General features: G+C 33.3%; 1 protein-coding gene across 3 annotated transcripts in view; it reads right to left on the bottom strand.

The window, feature by feature from the left end:
• LOC118191601 (degenerin mec-10-like) overlaps positions 1-20,272 on the bottom strand; it is a 174,781-nt gene that overhangs the window by 8,451 nt on the left and 146,058 nt on the right. For all 3 annotated transcript variants that reach the window (XM_085813952.1, XM_085813951.1, XM_085813950.1), the window contains 2 exons: positions 19,461-19,509; positions 19,119-19,171 (listed from right to left, as the gene is read on the bottom strand). In XM_085813952.1, the coding sequence (XP_085670078.1) occupies positions 19,119-19,171; positions 19,461-19,509 (102 nt within the window). The remainder of the gene's footprint in view (positions 1-19,118; positions 19,172-19,460; positions 19,510-20,272) is intronic.

Below are 20,272 nucleotides of genomic sequence, written 5' to 3'. Positions count from 1 at the left end.
ATATATTTTGCATTTAGAGAAACACGAATAAACAGAAAGTGTACTTCAAATGTTTTGTGCTTATTTTAAGTTTCCTTATTGTGTCAGAAGACAGCAGTAACATGTTATATCTGAATGAAACTGAAAAATAATGTTATCTCCGCAAGTAATTTCGGATTATTTTAAATATTAAAAATGCTAGTTTGTTTACTTTACATCAAGGATTTCCAGCCTTTTTCTTGCATTGACACCTTTTAAAGGAATAGTTTTATTCATCGACACATTTTTCTCAGTAATATACAATACAAAACATAATCATAACACAAATAATTGCGCATGAAGAATATAGCATATAAGTTAAGAAATGAACAAAAATTTTGAAAAATAGTTCATTAGATTTACGTTAAATTATTTTTTGTATTATTATTATTTTTAGTTAAAAAAATATAACCAAGTTTTCAGAAACAAAATCTCAAATTCTAATTGTACAAAAGTTCTATTTTAATTAATGTGATGGCTACGTTTCATGTTTAAATGCAATATTTTTAATAGTTAGTATAAAATTGAATAACGTAACTTTTAAATTACCTCATTCAACAATATTCAACCTGTTTACACGTGAATTATTGACGTGACTAAAGTTTGCTTCGATTTGGTTAAGAAAAGAGAACAGAGGAATTTCAATTAAATGTACTTCAAATGTTTTGTGCTTATTTTAAGTTTCCTTATTGTGTCAGAAGACAGCAGTAACATGTTATATCTGAATGAAACTGAAAAATAATGTTATCTCCGCAAGTAATTTCGGATTATTTTAAATATTAAAAATGCTAGTTTGTTTACTTTACATCAAGGATTGTAAAAAGCGTAGAACTTGGCGACTCACGTCCATTCATTGGCTTGCGCGTTTGCGTAATCTCTCGGGCGATACTGTAAAAAGAGCATGCCTCAAAACTCTCTGGTTCGCGCGTCTTCCTACAACCACACCCCCAGCATAGTAGGGGCATTGAATGACGGCCTATCACAGTTGGCTGTTGTGGCAGACAGAATTCATGATCTGGCCACGTCTCCTCAAATCAATGCAGTATCGTGCATAACACCGCTGGAAGCACAAATTGCGTAGGTCACTCAGGAATTGGTCGCGATTGGCATTATTGTAGCCGCTCAAGAGATGGTAAATTTAAAAATCCTGAAGTCGCGTAATCGAAGTCGTTCCAGAGGACCCTATAAAGAGCTGGTAACCAATCAATGCGTTCATCTCTTTTACTGTTTGTATCCTGTATGTTTTACTTTGTACAGTAATTGGCAAGTTAGGAGTTTCGGACTCACCACCACATCCCACGCGACTAGTCTCATGCGTTGCTCTCGAAACATCGAAGCAAAGGGCTTCTTTTTGTATCACCTCTTCAATTGTACCTCGTATGGAGAACTCTCATCTTCGGATTTCATCATATGTCAGGCCCAGTCGGAATTTTCTGAGGGTACTGGCAAGAGCAGCAACGAATCATCCTGCTGAATGCCAGAAAAAACACCAAAGTATCAATGCTTTCATCATACGAATTTTGGCTCTAATGCTAAGAAATGTACTTTCCCATGCTCTCTCCGGCAAATGGAAACTAATTCGGCGATCGCATTTGGGCCATAATCACGACTGCAATGTAAATCGCATTTTTTAGCCGATCATTCATCCAAATTGAAATTTTTGATTGACACAGAAGCGAGCATTTCCATCCTTCCGGTTAATCCCACGAAACAGTCTATTGTGAATGAGATATTAGTTCTATATGCCGAAAATAGAATAAAAATACCAACCTTTGGTAATCGACGTCTGACTCTTGACTTAAATTTAGGGCGAAAGTTCACTCAAGTATTCCTTTAGGTTACCTCCGAGTTTCATAAAATTTTGACTGAATATTAGAACTTGAGTCAAAGTACCATTATCTAGCATTTGCTGTGGAACAGTTTTTCCTGGGTACCTGTAGTCCTCTTTAATTTTGTATGAGATATGAATCAATAAATTTATTTGCTGGCTTTTACTTCCATAAAAGTATAAAACCCCTTCATTCCAGGAAATTTATCAACTAGGTTTGCTAGATATGCTCGCACATTATCATTTCTAAGATCACTTTCCCGTTTAGAAAGTATATTATTTTTAAGATCCTATTCCCGTTTAGAAAGTAAACTTACACGTGCAGGGAAGTCTATATTTAATCACTAATCTCAATTTTGAACTCCAGTGTTTTGCATGTGTTATTTTCGATAAATTTTCATTATTGTTATTGTTATGAAAATTTTCCATTAAATCTGTGAGTCCCCCCTGGAATGAATTATTTGACAGTAACTAAGCTTTATTTCATAATTTCTTAAAATTTTCTGTGAAATACATTATCGTATTGAATTCAACATTACATTTTTCTGAAATTAATACACTTAAATGACTGTTTTTATTTTTCAAAACATAAAACTAAAAATATTTTTTCGTAACTAAAAATAATTTTTAATTTTAAGGAAAAAATATTTTTGCTTTGCATATTACGTTTTAATTATTCGCATTATTACACTTTAGTGCTTTTGTAACAAGATTATATAATAAAAGACCGGTCAACATGAACAATGTAGAAGTGATTTTAAAAAGTAAATATATTGAAGTTTCTTTTAATTACGCTATGACTTGTATTATATGTACAGTATATATTTATTTTCCAATAAATGTTGAAATCGCAGAACAGCATGCCTGTATTACAGAGCTGAATGTCTCTGTACAGATGTTGTAGATATTAAAATGAGTGTTGCTAGCTTTTACTCTGCTAAATTTTAAAGGTGTGTACTAAGCACAACTCTTTTTAGAATTCCAAAGCCGAAATTTATGCGAGTTCAGTGATAATTCATTACACGGGCTGATCATATTAAAGGCAAATGATGGCTGACTGCTCTTCCATTTCCAAAACAATTGTCCAGTAGCCTTTTCAATGGTAGTTTCAATGGTTCCCTGTCTTGCATGAAAATAGTCATATCCAGACACTGAAGCTGTTGCAGTGTTGGTACAAATGTGATTTCTCAAAAGAGGCTCATGTCTATGTTCGTTAACAAAACATATAATGGAACCTTCAGAACCAACTTTCTCAATGTGTGCACACAATGACCATTGAGGAATAACAAGGCACCTGACATAATGCATGTGGATTTTCAAATGTCCACACTCTGTCATGATGAATATTAACATTACCAAAAATATCGAAATCTGTTTTGCGAATCCACAAAATACTCCCCAGCTATTTCATTGCTGATTTCCGTATGGGCAAAATATTGGGAATGTTACGCCATCGATTGCTCGCCGAAAAAGCGCGCTCCTGATATTCGTATAAAGCTAAAAATAATTTATTTCTACTTTTAAATTAATGAAGTTTTCCGCGATTGTGTTTCAGCAATGTGGCAACACGCGTTTTTTTTTTTTTTTTTTTTTTATTATTATTGTAATTGTGTTCTAAAGATACAAGTGAATTGTGTTTCACGTTTGTACGTTGGAGCAAGAGTAAAATATTTATGATATTTATTGTGTAGAGTTTTGATTTCCAGCCCATTCCACAAAGAGGTGAACATAACATTTTTTTGTGCCAGGAAGTGGAATAAAGTGGAAATGTGATAGTAATAATGTGTATCATCAAATTTTGCGACAAAAATAATGTGTTGATATGGGAATATCTGTTGCAGGGAAATTAACAGTGAAGATGATGGTTTCCTTGATTATGGTGAGTAGTTATTTGGTTTGCTGTAATAATGTTCAGTGTTAAATTCGGTTTATTAGTGTTGTGTATTGAGGTGTTCCTACTTGATAATTTGAGTTGATAGTGTCTGTGTTGAGTTTGATTGTGTTCGTTTTTGTACTCATTATGTTCTAGTTGTCAATTCAAGGTTGTATTTTTCTTTGAATTAAGATGAGTCTGAAGTCGCTTAAGTCATTAAAAAAAGACGAGTTGACGTTCGTCGCGGAGGAATTAGGATTAGTAATTCCGAGCGGGGCAAAAATTGTTACTTTGAAAACTTTAATAGAAAGTTCAGAACTTAGTGCAAATGATGCTGAATTTGTGCAAAATGTTATGGATAATATTCTAGAGGAAAAGAAAATACAAATTGAGAAAGAAAAATTGGAAAACAAAATTAGATTAGAGTTAGAGAAAATAAAACTTTCTCAGTTAGAGGCGGAATTAGCTTTAGCGAACACTAGAAAAGACGTGCTACAAAATCCAAATATTGAGACGGACAACTCAAATCGAAATCTGGAAAATTTAATTAAAAGTATAAAAACATTAACAATTTCTGTACCTACTAAAGCAGAATCCTTTAATCTCTTTTTTCAATCAATTGAAAGGGCTTTTAGGGCAAAACAAGTATCTGAAGATTTAAAAGCAGAAATCCTATTAAATATTTTGGAAGAGAAAGTCACTAATTTAATGGTATATGTGAAGGAAGAAGATATTAATGATTACGATAAACTAAAGTCCATGATTTTAAAGGAATTTCAACCAACCCCTCAAGAGTGCTTAAATCATTTTCGTTCTACGCAAAAATTGTCATCTAAGAACTTTGCACAGTTTGCATCAAGGTTAAGTGCAAATTTTGAATATAATTGTCAGTTGAGAAATGTAAAAGATTTTAAATCGTTATGTGATCTTATGGTTTCGGATAAAATATTCAGTGAACTTGATCGTGAATTAAAAACCCATATAGCAGTTAAACAGGGAGAGACATTGTTCGAACCCCAAAGTTTAGGTCGTGAATGCGATATTTATTTGTCATCAAAAGGTAAACAAAAACCAGAATCCCTTTTTGCAAAATCATTTATAGGTAACGATAATAAAAGAGGCGATGGAAATAATGTTAATAAACTTCGTAATTATAATTACAAAAATATTTCTAATGTATATGTATCTGGAGCAAAAGATCAAACATGTATTTTGTGTAAAACTAATCAAAACCACCCGTTACAAAATTGTCCTAATTTTAAAAGACTTTCAGTAAATGAGCGTGTTGAAATTACTAAGCAAAATAACCTTTGTTTCAAATGGTTTTCTTCCCAGTGTAATGCGAAAACTTGTAGAGTCATGCGACATGCGACGGAGGACGTGGGCACCACCCCTTTACCATATGGTTAATTGGTGTAACGCCACGTCCACCAGTGTCAATATAAATATCAAGGACTCGGACGCCTAGGTGCATTAGATTTCACTTATTGCGCCTGACTGGCGTAAGATAAAACGTTCTACTGTACAAGGTTATATGCATGCAGGGGTAGGATATGGAAACAGTAAGATGATAATGCATAAAACAATTATATGTGGAGATATGCTGAAATATAACATACCAACACAGATATCATAGATACATTAAACATATGTTACATAAAAATCAATAACTAACATACTATTATACCTACATTAATCAAACATTACCTAAATATCAAGGACTGAGGCACTAGTTGCATTAAAATTTCACTTACTACTCCACACAGGGGCGCGTTAAAATATTCTATGGTACATAGTTATTTACATGCAGGGGTAAAACATGGAAAAAGTTACTTAACAATTATTAACACCCAATATCCTAAATACATTAAACTTTTGTTACGTAAACATTAATGACTTGGATACTATGTTTACATTGGACAGACATTGTATGGATATCACAGACTCAGACGCTGTGCTTTAAGCTTCACTTATTGCGCTACACAGCCACATATTAAAGTATTCTATGGTACAAGGTTATATATGTGCAGGGGTAAGTAAGGCATAGAAAACAGTTAGATAATAATTCATAAGACAATCATGTGTGGAGACATGCTGAATTATAAGATACAAACACAGATATCATAGATACATTACACATACATTACATGGAAACATCTAGATACATTACACATACATTACATACACGTTACATGAAATTTAATGTCTAAAATACTATATCTACATTAAAAAGACGCAGCCTAAATATCAAAAAATAAAGGCACTGGTTGCATTAAATCTTCACTTAACTGTACCACACAGGGGCACATTAAAATAATCTATGTACATAGTTATTTACATGCAGAGATGAAACTTGTGGAGAGTTACATAACGATTATGAAAACAATATTATATAAACACTAAACATATGTTACATAAAAAATAGTGACTGAGATACTATGTTTACATTAACTTGACATATATCAAAGACTCAGATGCTATTGCGCTACTCTGGAGCATGTTAAAATATTCCATGGTACATAGCTATGTACATGCAGGGGTAAAACATGAAAAACAATTACATATTAATGCATGATACAGTCATATGTAGAGACATGCTTAAATATAAAATACAAACACTGATATCATATATACATTACACATACATTACATGAAAATCAATGACTGAGTTTGTCTACATTAAACAAACATTATATATATATATATCAAGGACTGAAACTCTGGTTGCGTTAAAACTTCACTTACTGCGCCTCACAGGTGCGTGTTAGAATATGCTATGGAACATAGTTATATACATACAGGGGTAAAGCATGGAAGACAGTTACACAAAATTGCATAGGATAACCATATGTGGGAGCATGCTACAATACAGAATACAGTCCCTGATATCATGGGTACAGTAAGCATATGTTACATAAAATCGGTACAATAAACCATTGGACAGTTATATGAAGAAACCATGCTAAAATATAAAAAACATACACAAATATCATAAATATAAAAAAAAAAACATATACTGAGTACAATCAATAGTTTAGACACTATATTTACATTAAACACACGTTACATATAAATTAATGACTTGAACACTGGTTACATTATAGCTTCGCTTACTATGTTGGAGTTACATCAATACATTTGAACTGTAGTATAGCACATTTTGTCTTAGACACACATACGCACAGTTTGCAATTTTCAGATTACATTTGGAACAAACTTACAGATACTATTGCGTTTTAATATTACATGTGCCTAACTTGTAGAGTCAGAAATTGTTTCTGTGGGAAAGCTCATCATTCTATGATTCATTTTTATAAACAAAATAAACCTCTTTCTAAAGTAGAGATCGGTGGCGCCGAACAAACTCAGGGCAATGCTTCAGTATCAAGGTCAAGCCGAATACAAAAATCATCTGTGCTGTTACTCACGTGCAGTGTATACGTTAGCTCTGTTGATAAAACAAAATTGAATAAAATGACGCGCATATTATGCGATAATGGCTCTGAAAGAAGCTGGTGTACGAAGGCCCTTGCCAATTGCTTAAAATTAAAACCAATTAGAAAGGAAAGGCTGTCAGTTTTTTCCTTTGGCTCAGCAAAGGCTACTGAGAAATTATACGAAGTAGTAGAATTAAAATTTTCTAGCAGATACAACCCTAATCAGTGTATTCAAATTGAAGTGCTAGTGGCCGATACTATTTCAGCGGCATCTGGTTCTGTTCCAAATCAAGAAGTACGAAATATTATGCAGTCCCGCGGATTACTCTTAGCCGACTGCTGTGACAGTGATATAACCATTGAGATATTAATTGGGGCAGATGTGTTTTGGCAGATTATTGAAGCTTCAGCTTTCGAAAAAATAAACCAGGAAATTACTTGCGTTCCAACGATTTTCGGGTTTGCTTTACAGGGAAGTCAAGATGTTTACAAGCCAAATGTTAAGACAGCAGTTTCAGCGAATTTTTGTGCAACCGCTTCATATGTTCAGATATTATGGGAGCTTGATGCTTTAGGAATTAAAGAAAAGGAAGAGTTAAATGTAGTTGATAAAGCGCTGATAGATGAATTTGAGAAAAATTTAAAATTCGTGAATGAGAGATATGAAACTGATTTATTATGGAAGCTTAGTTACGATGCATTAGGAAATATTTATTGTTTAGCTAAAAAGAGGTTTGATGAGTTAGTAAAGGATTTTTCTAAAAATGATTGGGTTGCTAATGGGTATAGGAATATAATAAATGACAAAAAACAAAATGGAGTTATTGAGGAATGTGGTATAGATGAGCATGAGTATTTTATACCTCATAGAGCAGTTATTAGGGAAGATAAAGAAACAACTAAAGTTCGTATAGTCTTTAACTGCAGTTCAAAATCTAAAGGTAATCTTTCTTTGAACGATTGTTTGGAAATTGGCCCAAATTTAAATCCAAATATTCTTGATGTGATTCTAAAATTTCGTAATTCCAAAATAGCATTTAATTGTGATATAGAGAAGGCTTTCTTAATAATAAAAATTTCTGAAAGAGATAGAAAATTCTTAAAATTTCTTTGGTATTCAGATAACCCTAGTGAAGAATATAAAATTATGAGAATGAAAAGACTACCCTTTGGATGTAAAAGTTCCCCTTCATTTTGAGTGCTACGATAAAGCATCATATAAAAAAATATAAGGAAAGTAAACCGAAGTCATTTGAAATGTTAAATTCATCACTTTACGTAGACGATTTATGTTATGGTGGAGACAGTGTGAAAAAATCATTTGAGTTGTCGTCGGATGCTGTATCAATATTAAAGAGTGGTGGATTTAATTTAAGGAAACTAAGGTCGAACAGTAGAGAATTAGAAAAATTGTGGATATAAAATGGACTTAGTGACAGTGAGATAGTGGGAGTTCAACAACTGAAAGTCCTAGGGTTGAATTGGAATCCTGATAGAGATGAGTTGTCGTTGGATGTGAAGGGTTTGGTGGATTCATGGAAAACGCTGCGACGCACTAAAAGATGTGTTTTACAGACAGCTGCAAGAATCTTTGATCCTATTGGTTTCATTGCGCCGTTTGTGTTACGTATAAAGTTATTGTTACAGGAAATTTGGGAGAGAGCGTATGATTGGGACGAAGAATTGCCGGAGGACTTGCAGCAAAAGTGGATAACGTGGTGTAAAGAAATTGAAAAATTGATGATTGGGACGAATAAACCAGGAAATTACTTGCGTTCCAACGATTTTCGGGTTTGCTTTACAGGGAAGTCAAGATGTTTACAAGCCAAATGTTAAGACAGCAGTTTCAGCGAATTTTTGTGCAACCGCTTCATATGTTCAGATATTATGGGAGCTTGATGCTTTAGGAATTAAAGAAAAGGAAGAGTTAAATGTAGTTGATAAAGCGCTGATAGATGAATTTGAGAAAAATTTAAAATTCGTGAATGAGAGATATGAAACTGATTTATTATGGAAGCTTAGTTACGATGCATTAGGAAATATTTATTGTTTAGCTAAAAAGAGGTTTGATGAGTTAGTAAAGGATTTTTCTAAAAATGATTGGGTTGCTAATGGGTATAGGAATATAATAAATGACCAAAAACAAAATGGAGTTATTGAGGAATGTGGTATAGATGAGCATGAGTATTTTATGCCTCATAGAGCAGTTATTAGGGAAGATAAAGAAACAACTAAAGTTCGTATAGTCTTTAACTGCAGTTCAAAATCTAAAGGTAATCTTTCTTTGAACGATTGTTTGGAAATTGGCCCAAATTTAAATCCAAATATTCTTGATGTGATTCTAAAATTTCGTAATTCCAAAATAGCATTTAATTGTGATATAGAGAAGGCTTTCTTAATAATAAAAATTTCTGAAAGAGATAGAAAATTCTTAAAATTTCTTTGGTATTCAGATAACCCTAGTGAAGAATATAAAATTATGAGAATGAAAAGACTACCCTTTGGATGTAAAACTTCCCCTTTCATTTTGAGTGCTACGATAAAGCATCATATAAAAAAATATAAGGAAAGTAAACCGAAGTCATTTGAAATGTTAAATTCATCACTTTACGTAGACGATTTATGTTATGGTGGAGACAGTGTGAGAGAATCATTTGAGTTGTCGTCGGATGCTGTATCAATATTAAAGAGTGGTGGATTTAATTTAAGGAAACTGAGGTCGAACAGTAGAGAATTAGAAAAATTGTGGATAGAAAATGGACTTAGTGACAGTGAGATAGTGGAAGTTCAACAACTGAAAGTCCTAGGGTTGAATTGGAATCCTGATAGAGATGAGTTGTCGTTGGAGGTGAAGGGTTTGGTGGATTCATGGAAAACGCTGCGACGCACTAAAAGATGTGTTTTACAGACAGCTGCAAGAATCTTTGATCCTATTGGTTTGATTGCGCCGTTTGTGATACGTATAAAGTTATTGTTACAGGAAATTTGGGAGAGAGCGTATGATTGGGACGAAGAATTGCCGGAGGACTTGCAGCAAAAGTGGATAACGTGGTGTAAAGAAATTGAAAAATTGATAGACGTTACTATTCCGAGATATTGTTTTCTGGATTGTGAGAATGAGCTATCCGAAGTACATGTGTTTTGCGATGCTTCACCAAGTGCTTACGGAACTGTTGTTTATTTTAGATATTGTGAGAATAATGGGAATTACAGAGTATCTTTTATAATGTCGAAGAGTAGAGTGTCACCGTTAAAGAAACTAACGCTGCCACGGTTGCAGCTAATGGCCATGGTAATAGGTGCTAAAGTGGGAAATTACCTTAAGAGTGTCTTTAAGGATAAAATTGGAAGAATATTGTTTTGGAGTGATTCTTGTATTGCGCTGCATTGGGTGAAGGGAAGTGCGAAGAGATGGAAACAGTTCATTCCCAACCGGGTTGTGGAAATTCAGGAAAGATCGAGTCCAAGTGATTGGTATTATTGTCCGTCTGACGATAATCCTGCAGTTGGGTTAGAGGGTTAGCAAATGTAGACAGTGCGGAAATACTAAAAGAGCAAAAAAATTCTGTCAAATGTTTTGTACTTCAGTTGGAATTAGTTGAGCAGCTTTGGAACAAATTTTCAGTTTGGAGTAAGTTGCAGAGAGTTGTTGTTTGGTGTTTAAGGTTTATAAGAAATGTGAGGGGGAATAAGATTTTGGCTCCTTTCTTAGAAACAAGTGAACTAAAAGAAGCGCACGATATTCTAATCAAACTAGTCCAAAGAACTGAGTATAAAAAGGAAATAGCTACTTTAGAGAAAGCGAGAGTGTTAAAGAAAAGTTCTTTAATTTCTCTAAATCCGTTCTTAGACAACAGTGGCATATTACGTGTAGGAGGACGTTTAAGAAATGCCAGCTTACCAGACTCTGTGAAACATCAAATAATATTACCTAAGAATCATCCTGTTACAAAATTGTTAGTGACATTTTATCACCTTAATTATATGCACAGAGGAGTACAATTGGTTAAGTCTGCAATGAAACAAAAGTATTGGATTATAGGAGCAAAATCTGCAATACGCAGAGAAATAAGAAAGTGCTTTATCTGCGCCAGATTTTGCTCTGAGTTTTCGAAGCAAATGATGGCTGATTTATCTTCTGCGAGAGTGAATCTCGGAAGACCATTTCTTAAATGCGGAACTGACGTTTCAGGACCATTCTTGATCAGTCCTAGACGTGGTAGTGGAGTTAAACCACTGAAAAATGTACGTATGTGTGTTTGTATGCTTTGCAACGAAAGCCGTCCATTTAGAACTTGTCACTGACCTTAGTGCTCTGGCATGCATTGCAGCTCTGAAACGATTCATAGGACGACGAGGAAAGCCCGCTGAAATATTCAGTGATTGTGGAACGAACTTTATCGATGCAAAGAATTACTTAAAAGCGTGTACGATGGAGGCACTTGGTACTTACTTGACCAACGAAGGCGTTAAATGGACAATGAATGTTCCATCAGCCCCTCATTTTGGAGGCCTATGGGAGGCTGCTGTTAAGTCCATGAAGTTTCACATGAGACGTGTTATAGGATCGCAGATCCTCTCACAAGAAGAATTTTCAACGTGCCTAGTGGAGACTGAAGCCATACTTAACTCCCGTCCTTTAGTGGCTGCTTCTGACGACCCAAATGATTTTTCTGTCATTACACCGGGTCACTTTATTATCGGTTGTGAGTTAAAAAGTGTTCCTGAGCTTGATGTAACAAATGAGAAAATTCCCATCCGTGAACGGTGGAAATTAGTCACACAGATTTCCCAATCGTTTTCGAAATCGTGGTCAAAAGACTACTTAACTCAGTTCCAAGTGCGCAACAAGTGGAAACTTCCCAGTGCTGATTTACGTGTGAATGACTTGGTGCTAATCAAGGATGAGAACTTGACGCCACTTAAGTGGAAGATCGCAAAAGTAATTTGCACTTATAAGGGAACTGACCAAAGAGTAAGGTCAGTCAACTTAAAAACTGCGTCGGGTGAAATGAAAAGACCAATACATAAACTGGTCAAACTTCCTACAAATGACTGATTGAATTATTTCTTTCCATGTTTTATAATTATATTACAGTTTGTTTAATTTTTATGTGTTGCATTATATTTCAGTTTATATATCTAGTTGAGCTGATGACGGGGTCATGAGGGCCCAGTGTGTTACGCCATCTATTGCTCGCCGAAAAAAAGCGCGCTTCCGATATTCGTATAAAGCTAAAAAATGAATGAAGTTTTGTGTTTCAGAGATGTGGCAACACGCGATTATTTTTATTGCAATTGTGTTCTAAAAATATAAGTGAGTTGTGTTTCCAGTTTGTACATTGGAGCAAAAATAAAATATTTATGATATTTATTGTGTAGAGTTTTGATTTCCAGCCCATTCCATAAAGAGGTGAACATAACAGAGTCTGTGTTGAGTTTGATTGTGTTCGTTTTTGTACTCATTGTGTTCTAGTTGTCAATTCAAGGTTGTATTTTTCTTTGAATGAAGATGTGTCTGAAGTCGCTTAAGTCATTAAAAAAAGACGAGTTGACGCTCGTCGCGGAGGCATTAGGATTAGTAATTCCGAGCGGGGCGAAAATTGTTACTTTGAAAACTTTAATAGAAAGTTCAGAAGTTTGTGCAAATGATGCTGAATTTGTGCAAAATGTTACTGATAATATTCTAGAGGAAAAGAAAATACAAATTGAGAAACAAAAATTGGAAAACGAAATTAGATTAGAGTTAGAGAAAATAAAACTTTCTCAGCTAGAGGCGGAATTAGCTTTAGCTAACACTAGAAAAGACTCGCTACAAAATCCAAATGTTGAGACTTACAACTCAAATTGAAATATGGAAAATTTAATTAAAAGTGTAAAAACATTAACAATTTCTGTACCTACTAAAGCAGAATCCCTTAATCTCATTTTTCAATCAATTCAAAGGGCTTTTAGGACAAAACAAGTACCTGAAAATTTAAAAGCAGAGATCCTATTAAATATTTTGGGAGAGAAGGTCACTAATTTAATGGTATATGTGAAGGAAGAAGATATTAATAATTACGATAAACTAAAGTCCATGATTTTAAAGGAATTTCAACCAACCCCTCAAGAGTGCTTAAATCATTTTCGTTCTATGCAAAAATTGTTATCTGAGAACTTTGTACAGTTTGCATCAAGGTTAAATGCAAATTTTGAATATTATTGTCAGTTGAGAAATGTAAAAGATTTTAAATCGTTATGTGATCTTATGGTTTCGGATAAAATATTCAGTGAACCTGATCGTGAATTAAAAACCTATATAGCAGTTAAACAGGGAGAGACATGGTTCGAACCCCAAAGTTTAGGTATGAATGCGATATTTATTTGTCATCAAAAGGTAAACAAAAACCAGAATCCCTTTTTGCAAAATCATTTATAGGTAACGATAATAAAAGAGGCGATGGAAATAATGTTAATAAACTTCGTAATTATAATTACAAAAATATTTCTAATGTATATGTATCTGGAGCAAAAGATCAAACATGTATTTTGTGTAAAACTAATCAAAACCACCCGTTACAAAATTGTCCTAATTTTAAAAGACTTTCAGTAAATGAGCGTGTTGAAATTACTAAGCAAAATAACCTTTGTTTCAAATGTTTTTCTTCCCAGTGTAATGCGAAAACGTGTAGAGCCAGAAATTGTTTCTGTGGGAAAGCTCATCATTCTATGATTCATTTTTATAAACAAAATAAACCTCTTTCCAAAGTAGAGAACGGTGGCGCCGAACAAACTCAGTGCAATGCTTCAGTATCAAGGTCAAGCCGAATACAAAAATCATCTGTGCAGTGTGTGAATACAAAAATCTCACGTGCAGTGTGTACGTTAGCTCTGTTGATAAAACAAAATTGAATAAAATGACGCGCATATTATGCGATAATAGCTCTGAAAGAAGCTGGTGTACGAAGGCCCTTGCCAATTGCTTAAAAATAAAACCAATTAGAAAGGAAAGGTTGTCAGTTTTTTCCTTTGGCTCAGCAAAGCCTACTGAGAAATTATACGAAGTAGTAGAATTAAAATTATCTAGCAGATAGAACCCTAATCAGTGTATTCAAATTGAAGTGCTAGTGGCCGATACTATTACAGCGGCATCTGGTTCTGTTCCAAATCAAGAAGTAGAAAATAGTATGCAGTCCCGCGGATTACTCTTAGCCGACTGCTGTGACAGTGATATAACCATTGAGATATTAATTGGGGCAGATGTGTTTTGGCAGATTATTGAAGCTTCAGTTTTCGAAATAATAAACCAGGAAATTACTTGCGTGGCAACGATTTTCGGGTTTGCTTTACAGGGAAGTCAAGATGTTTACAAGCCAAATGTTAAGACTGCAGTTTCAGCGAATTTTTGTGTAACCGCTTCAGATGTTCAGATATTATGCGAGCTTGATGCTTTAGGAATTAAAGAAAAGGAAGAGTTAAATGTAGTTGATAAAGCGCTGATAGATGAATTTGAGAAAAATTTAAAATTCGTGAATGAGAGATATGAAACTGATTTATTATGGAAGTTTAGTTACGATGCATTAGGAAATATTTATTGTTTAGCTAAAAAGAGGTTTGATGAGTTAGTAAAGGATTTTTCTAAAAATGATTGGGTTGCTAATGGGTATAGGAATATAATAAATGACCAAAAACAAAATGGAGTTATTGAGGAATGTGGTATAGATGAGCATGAGTATTTTATGCCTCATAGAGCAGTTATTAGGGAAGATAAAGAAACAACTAAAGTTCGTATAGTCTTTAACTGCAGTTCAAAATCTAAAGGTAATCTTTCTTTGAACGATTGTTTGGAAATTGGCCCAAATTTAAATCCAAATATTCTTGATGTGATTCTAAAATTTCGTAATTCCAAAATAGCATTTAATTGTGATATAGAGAAGGCTTTCTTAATAATAAAAATTTCTGAAAGAGATAGAAAATTCTTAAAATTTCTTTGGTATTCAGATAACCCTAGTGAAGAATATAAAATTATGAGAATGAAAAGACTACCCTTTGGATGTAAAACTTCCCCTTTCATTTTGAGTGCTACGATAAAGCATCATATAAAAAAATATAAGGAAAGTAAACCGAAGTCATTTGAAATGTTAAATTCATCACTTTACGTAGACGATTTATGTTATGGTGGAGACAGTGTGAGAGAATCATTTGAGTTGTCGTCGGATGCTGTATCAATATTAAAGAGTGGTGGATTTAATTTAAGGAAACTGAGGTCGAACAGTAGAGAATTAGAAAAATTGTGGATAGAAAATGGACTTAGTGACAGTGAGATAGTGGAAGTTCAACAACTGAAAGTCCTAGGGTTGAATTGGAATCCTGATAGAGATGAGTTGTCGTTGGAGGTGAAGGGTCTGGTGGATTCATGGAAAACGCTGCGACGCACTAAAAGATGTGTTTTACAGACAGCTGCAAGAATCTTTGATCCTATTGGTTTGGTTGCGCCGTTTGTGATACGTATAAAGTTATTGTTACAGGAAATTTGGGAGAGAGCGTGTGATTGGGACGAAGAATTGCCGGAGGACTTGCAGCAAAAGTGGATAACGTGGTGTAAAGAAATTGAAAAATTGATAGACGTTACTATTCCGAGATATTGTTTTCTGGATTGTGAGAATTGAGAAGTGAATTGTGTTTCAAGTTTGTAGGTTGGAGCAAGAGTAAAATATTTATGATATTTATTGTGTAGAGTTTTGATTTCCAGCCCATTCCACAAAGAGGTGAACATAACAGGGAAGAAGCAAACTTTTTTCTTTTTCTTTCCCCCTTTTTTTTCTTTTAAATCTGGTCCGAATGTAAGAACTTTTGAATGTAAGTAATTTTGTAATGGTAACATTTCAGACTTAGAGTATGGGGTATGACAAATCTGTCAATCCCAAGTGCACCGGTAAATCCATGAAAGTTATTTTTATGCAGTAGCTGTTATTTGGTTTCAAACCGACTTCCTTCCCTTGCCAAGTTTAAAGTTCAAAATATCTGTCTTTTCGAATTCTTAAAATTATTTTATTCAAGATGTTTGTAGACAACCGATGGGAATTTGATACCTTAACGTTCTAAATTTTTATAAGAGCGTTTAACAAGAATGATCGTTTTGATAAAACAGTTTTGCGAGAAGAACGTCTGAATCTGATAATGATAGTCACTGCGACAAGAACAATACAAAATTTTCGTAAGTAATGAAAAAATTATGTTCCATTGTTCCTTTTGTGTCGCAAAATATTTGCGATGTGCTTGTGTCACATATGAGTAATTTTCATCTTTCGATGTCATCAGTACGTATTACAGCACGATTCAGAGGTTAACTATTGAATTATTCTTTTTACTCTTCACCAAACAAAATTCCGTTGCCTCGAGTATTGGCATAGAAAATCAAGTCACTTTGACCAGGGTAGTTATTATAATTTTTATCCATATTTTTGTACGTATTTTGCGACAGAAAGAAAACACACGAGAACAAGGAAAGGATTAAGTAAAATGGATGTTCAAGAAACAGTAAATTTTTATTTTAAAAAGGTTTGATTGCCAATTGTGAATGTTAAATATACTTATTTTGAGGCAGCAGATTTCCTGACTTTGAACATCATTGGAAAGACTGCTAAGTCAAAAATATTTGAGACTGGATGGTCTAGATCAAGGGTTCTCAACCGGTGGTACGCGTACCATTGGCGGTACGCAAGAGAAAAATAGGTGGTTCGCAAAGAAGCAAAGTATTTTTAACTATTAAATTCAAAAATAAACCCCAACATGCTGATTGAGTTTTTTTCTCTAACACTCGTAAATTTATGCGATCTAAAAGCTTTGTTCAAGAGTGGTGGTAGTAGTAGTACTTTGTAGCGGTAGTACTAAAGGTTTTCAATTTTTGTTTAGATGGTATGCGTTAGTCAAAAGGTTGAGAACCGCTGGTCTAGATGCATTTTAAAAATCGCGTGAGAACAGCAGCGTAGTTAAAAGTTTGTTTCGGAGGCATAAAGTCAACCAATTTGTACGAGAATATCTGAATGAATTAATTCAGTTATCATTTATCCATATCATTAATCATGTTATATTTACCTAGTTTCCTAAATAAATAAACAAATAAAAATGCAATTTTTTTAAAGAATGATTGAAATTATTGCGAAATCTAATTGTGTCATACAGAGAGATTTCAACTACAAATCGGAGTTTTACAAGTAATTACTATCAATAAATGGTACTATTCCGGTTTGAGGACCGTAAAAAATCGCCAACATATTGTTGCTGCCAAAAATAATTGCGGCAACTCTAACGCAAGAAAGGAAATATAATAGTAAATAACTATCTAAAGATTATTGTTTTAATTTATATAAAAGGTTAATTTCATATAATGCTTTTTTTATTATTATAATTTATATAAAAAAGGCTAAACATAACTGAATGGGAGCATAAGAGTAAATAACTATTTCAGATCATTATTATAATTTATATATAAAAAAAGCTAAACATAACTGAATGGATTCCTGCATCGCTATTTCGCTACCGAGTTATCGATAATGCATAATTTCATCTCGTTGGTTGTTCAAACATAATTTTCTATAATGAATGATGTCTTTTCTTTGAAAAAATTCTATTGCAGACTTTTCGTTATGGGAAATTCCAACATTGTTAAATCCATAGGATATCAAAAAAGAATTTAAAAATTAAACTAGTATTTCATTGGCGTTTTAAGAAATATAGAACTATCTAAACTTACGCAATCTGAAATCAGCTCGTACGCTAGATTTGACGCACTATTAAATGGCCCCGTTTGCTAGATTTGGAGCTTTTGCGCATCCATTTTCGTTGCAATTTTTTTCGATCCTCAAAACGTAATAGTACCCAATAAATTTTGCATTAGAAGAAATTAAAACGTTAATACATAGACTGCTTTAATAATAGGCCAGTATTATAATACAGCATAATAAAATATTTGCTTTTGAGTAATTCACTTCTCAAAGCATGACTAGAATAAGAATAATATTTTCATTCCTCGAAAAATGGAAATATTTTCATCATTATCAGCAAGATGAAAAATTATTTTTTAGGATTCTAATTAAATTTTTAAACATAAATTATTAGAAAAATTCATCACAATATTAACTAACGACTTAAACGCTCAGTGAATTAAATCTTCAAAGTAATCTTGTGGAGAAGGGACACAAGGTGCAGTGACTGATCAAGTCTGTGTCTGGAATCGAACTCGAGATCTTCGATTTACCAGCCCGATAGGCTGACAGTCACTTTACAAAAACATGTGAGACAGATGCCTTTAATTCTTTACTCTACTCTTATCTAAAGGCACGGCACTTAATTTGAAGAAGAATTATCAGCCAATCCGTCTTTGACCAACAATAATTCGTCATCAAATTTGGACTAAGAGATTGCAGGCAGACTAGAACATTCTCTGTTAACCAGTCCAGATTTGATGGTGAATTATCTACGAATTAATTCAGACGCTATTTGAATAGAAGGGAGGAGTCTGGAAGTGAGAGTATTGAAACTTTTCTGGAATTGAAAACGAATTATTTTGTATGCTGGACTGATTTGCTAATTTTTGCAGCACAAGAGAATAACATACTTAGTTCTTTAATTTTAAATAATTATAATAATTATGAATGCGAAGAAATTGTAAACTAGGACCAACTATAATAATTACATTTACATTAAAAATTTCACTAAAGTGTAATTTTCACTTAGTTTTGGGCAGCTAGTAAAAGCTAACCTATATGATTTCATTTATTCAACTTTCTCTCTCTACTAAAAGTATTATATCTCTCCCCATATGTCATGAAATTTGGTTCCCACATTATTTGCACGACCTACTCTTTTCTAGTAATGACTGGTGATAAGCTAAGAGGTTTTTTTCAAAGTTCATGAAATATAATTTAGGGAAACACAAGAAGAACAGATATTTCTGACATGTGAATGTGATAATTACCTGCTGTCATCAGACACCGTTTGATTAAACATATCCTCATCATAGCATGCTCCCTGGAAAAGTAAAACAGAAAATTTACCTAACGTCATCATATGCCGTTTGTTTAAAAGTTCACATCATAGCAAACTCCTTCGACAAATAAAGCAGAAAACTATAATAGAAACTTGTATTTGTTATTAAAAGTGATGTCCGAAATATAGATTTCTGGATCAGTTCAATTGGCTTTATAAAGCGACGTAACGTTTTTTTGTGAACCGCTGATATTTGTGCTTAAAATAGGGACAATTACGCCTAAAGTACATTCAAATCACTTATGTTTTAAAGTACAAGATAAAAATTTACCTGCTGTAAAGTGAAAGAATCAACGGAAATATAACTGTATGTTATTTTCCTATAAAGAAAACAATTGAATTAATGCGTTGTTACCGAAAACAGTTAATAAAACCTGCATGTGAATAAAATTTTAAAATTTATTATATAAATTCAAGTAATTAATGATATAAAACATCAATAGTATGAACATTCAAAGTTAATGAAAAAATACTTGTTAGCAAAAATAAATCATATTGACTCTTCAATTAATAAAAGCTTTTTTGGCAAGCAGCTATCAGATTGTAATCAGTTTAAGTCTTAGCTATTCGAAAATGGCCTAATGGCCTTCAAAGAAAGGAAAAAGGAAAAAAAAAAAAAAAGAGAGAGAGAGAGAACTAAAAAAAGAGGGGGAAAAATTGAAATGTTTCAGATTTTAAATTACTTCCAAAGGGGCGTTTTTTTTAACACTTTGTGTATTACATTTATTTATTAAATATCACGTTCTTCGAACCTTAAACCATAAAATTCAGTTCAACAGCAATATCGCAAAATAGTTTTAAAAATGAGCATATCTTTAGAATTTTCGATACAGAGACTCAGCATTGGAGATAAAAATGTTTTCTCTGTACAACGTTGTCATTGCTCGCTTTGAAATCCTTGAGTTTGTTAATCAAAAATTCGTTAAAGTTTTACAAAATAGGAAATAGATAATAAAACAAATTCCAAATTTCAAATTTGGTCTTCCATATGCCCATATTCGTAGGAGGATTACGTCATTTAAAATTCGATGGCTCTATGTACCGTTGTTTTATCACAATGCGAGAAATATACATACATTTATG

This window comes from Stegodyphus dumicola, chromosome 3 (assembly GCF_044657685.1).
Source record: "Stegodyphus dumicola isolate Sdum_Otavi_A_Nest chromosome 3, ASM4465768v1".
NCBI lineage: Eukaryota > Metazoa > Arthropoda > Arachnida > Araneae > Eresidae > Stegodyphus > Stegodyphus dumicola.
Note: the sequence above shows the minus strand (reverse complement) of the source record. Positions and strands in the feature narration are given on the sequence as shown.